Source organism: Orycteropus afer, unplaced genomic scaffold (assembly GCF_000298275.1).
Source record: "Orycteropus afer afer isolate SDZICR_OR568_19922 unplaced genomic scaffold, OryAfe1.0 scaffold00455, whole genome shotgun sequence".
In the NCBI taxonomy this organism is placed as follows: Eukaryota; Metazoa; Chordata; class Mammalia; order Tubulidentata; family Orycteropodidae; genus Orycteropus; species Orycteropus afer.
This window is the reverse complement of record NW_006922042.1, coordinates 1,643,834-1,647,005: the sequence shown is the minus strand read 5'-3', so window position 1 is coordinate 1,647,005 and position 3,172 is coordinate 1,643,834. Positions and strand designations below refer to the sequence as shown.

Sequence of the window (3,172 nt, the reverse complement as noted above, 5' to 3'; positions counted from 1 at the left end):
TCTCAATATAAAGAAAACAAAAATCCTCACAACTGGACCAATGAGCAGCATCACAACAAATGGAGAGTAGACTGAGGTTGTCAAAGAATTCACGTTGCTTGGTTCTACAATCGATGCCAATGGAAGCAGCAGTCAGGACATTAGACTACGTGTAGTACTGGGAAGGTCAACATTATAGATATAACAGGAAGAACAGCATGATAAAACTCTTAGAACAGATAGAAAGATATACAGGCTAAAGAGCAACTTCTCTTCATTCCTTTCCCTTGCTTTTACACATACAAACTCTCGTAGAAAGACATGGTCCATGTCCTGTTAGAAATAGTTTTCTAAATCCACGTGATCCCAGATTTAAAAAAAAAAAAAAAAAAAAAAAGCTATTGCCACCTGACCAAGCCAAGTCTTTGCCTACTGGAAGATTTTCTAATACTCCTATAACACAAAAAAACAAATCAATTTCTACCCTTCTTGGTATGCATACATACAATCTATGAGCTATGAGGGCTCCTATTACTATGTCATGGAGATATGAAAGAATGTACGCTTCTATGTCCCAAAACTAATGTTGTTGTTGTTGTCTGATGAGTTATAATAAAAACCACTGAAGTAGAGTGAAGGGATGAATAAAGAAATGTCAGTGAATCAAAATTTTATTTTTTCCATATTCTTAGGTGACCAGGAACTGAGCCATGGAGACCTGGTTGAACCAATCATCCATAGATGACTTTGTCCTCTTGGGCATCTTTTCCCACAGTCCAATTGATCTTGTTCTTTTCTCTGCAGTCATGGTGGTCTTCACAGTGGCCCTGTTTGGGAATATCCTTCTTCTCCTTCTCATCTACATAGATCCTCGACTTCACACACCCATGTACTTCTTTCTCAGTCAGCTTTCCATCATGGATCTCATGCTAGTCTGTACTAATGTGCCAAAGATGGCAGTCAACTTCTTATCTGGCAGGAAGTCCATCTCCTTTGGAGGTTGTAGCATGCAAATTGGCCTCTTTGTTGCTTTTGTGGGCTCCGAGGGGCTCTTGCTGGGACTCATGGCTTACGATCGCTATGTGGCCATTAGCCACCCACTCCACTATCCCATCCTCATGAGTCAGAGGGTCTGTCTACAGATTGTGGGAGGCTCCTGGGCCTTTGGGACAGTAGATGGTTTGATTCAGATGGTGATAGTAATGACCTTCCCCTACTGTGACTCGAGGGAGGTAAACCACTTCTTCTGTGAGATGTTATCCGTATTGAAGCTGGCCTGTGTAGACACATCACTTTTTGAGAACATAATATTTGCTTGCTGTGTATTCATGCTCTTCCTTCCCTTTTCCATCATCGTGGCCTCCTATGCTCGTATCCTGGGGTCAGTAATCCGTATGTGCTCTACTCAGGCTCGTAAAAAGGCTCTAGGCACCTGTTTTTCCCACCTGACAGCTGTCTCCCTCTTCTATGGGGCAGCCATGTTCATTTACCTGAGACCTAAGCACTACCGAGTCCCTGCCCATGACAAAGTGGTCTCTGTCTTCTACACCGTCCTTACTCCTATGCTCAACCCCCTAATTTATAGCTTGAGGAACCGGGAGGTGATGGGGGCACTGAGGAAGGGGTTGGGTCGTTGTAGGATCACCATGCAGCACTGAATGTCAAGACATCCATATATGACCATGAGACCACAAGAACTGGATGGTGGCTGGCTACCACTGTCAACCACTCAGAAAGGGGTCAGTGCAGGTGATCCTGGATAGAGTGGGAAAACTATGTGAAGCAAAACTCAAAATCATGAGAAAAAGAAAAAAAAAAAAAAAAAAAAAAAAAAAAAAGACCAGGTTTCCTGGTCTGATAGAGGCTGGTGAGATCCCTGACACTAATGTCCCTAGTTACCCTTCAGATCTGGAACCGAATTCATTTCTGTAGATTCCAGTCAAACAATAGATAGGCATACGAGGTGAACATTTACATCAGGTAGATACACTTCTTGGAGCAATCAGTTGTGGGAGAACAGAAGGGCAGTATTTGCACAGGGAGATAGCTTGGAGGTCAGGGCCAGAATTGCATGGGAGGAAAGGACACAGAACAGAGAACTAGGAGGAGGAAGTGGGAAGAAAGCTGTTACATTGTAGGAAATTGCAGTCAATGTTATGAAACAAAATGTGTATGCAATGCTGTGTGGAAAATTAATTTGCTCTGTAAACTTTCACCCAAATCACAATAAAAATTTAAAAAGAAAACAAATATCCCCTGAAATCTTCTTAAAATCAAACATTGGCTTAGCTTAGCTAGTAAGAAAATGTCTTCCTTGAACATTATGCGCTTTTAAGGACTATCTATATGGTATCAAATTGACAACAGCAACTCAAAAGATGAGATAGGAACCTTATAGGGCAGTAAATTTATGTTAGCAGGGGAGGAACAACTGAGAAAATGAGGGTGAGAGTGGTTGCACAATTCAAAGAATGCAATCGATATCACTACATGCAGAAACTGTTGGATTGGTAAACGTTTAGTTTTGTATGTTCTCAACAACAACAAAATTAATTAAAATTTTTAAATATTAAAAAAGAAAAAGTGGGGAGGAGTGGCAAGATGGTGGACTAGGGAGAAAGACTGCACAGACCCTCTTCAACAAAGAAAAGGGAAACCAATTAACACAGACACAAAAAATAATCCTGGACCCCTGAGCTTTGAAGGGAAGGATATAGAAGTAGACTAAACCCCAACTAGCAGAAGAATTTGCCTGAAAATACCAAAAAAGGAGACAAACGGAGCTGTGGTCTGGCAGTGATCCTAAGCGATCCTGATGGCACAGGCAGCTTGAATGATCCCAAGTGGTGGTAGGACCTAAGAATTAACCTAAAAATCACCCTGCTAGCTCGGGACTGCACGGAGGACTGTGCACGGTGGCTGGGGAACAAATGGAGAAGGTGAAGAGAAAGGTGAGCTGGACTGTAGACTTTTGCTGGTCTGGAGGGGGCTGCCATTTTGAGGGTTTAAAAAGTGGCTTGACTATTTTGGATATTTAAAGAGACAGCACTCTCACAGATTCCTGGGGCTTAAGAACACATTGTGCTTTCCAGCAACCCCAAGGACACTTAGGACCTGCAAAACTGACAAGGTACGACATTCCTCTTATTACTCTTATACCCACACCCACTTGGTGAATGGAGGTGTGGCCATC

General features: G+C 42.3%; 1 protein-coding gene across 1 annotated transcript; it reads left to right on the top strand.

Annotated features, from left to right (window-relative positions):
• The first annotated feature begins 689 nt into the window (after window positions 1-689).
• LOC103208584 (olfactory receptor 2V2) lies at window positions 690-1,637 on the top strand. Its single transcript, XM_007954279.1, has one exon. The coding sequence runs from the start codon at window positions 690-692 to the stop codon at window positions 1,635-1,637; it is 948 nt and encodes a 315-aa protein (XP_007952470.1).
• The last annotated feature ends 1,535 nt before the right edge of the window (window positions 1,638-3,172 follow it).

Coding starts and splice junctions, on each gene's coding strand:
- LOC103208584 (XM_007954279.1), top strand. CDS start 690: ATGGAGACCTGGTTGAACCAATCATCCATAGATGACTTTGTCCTCTTG.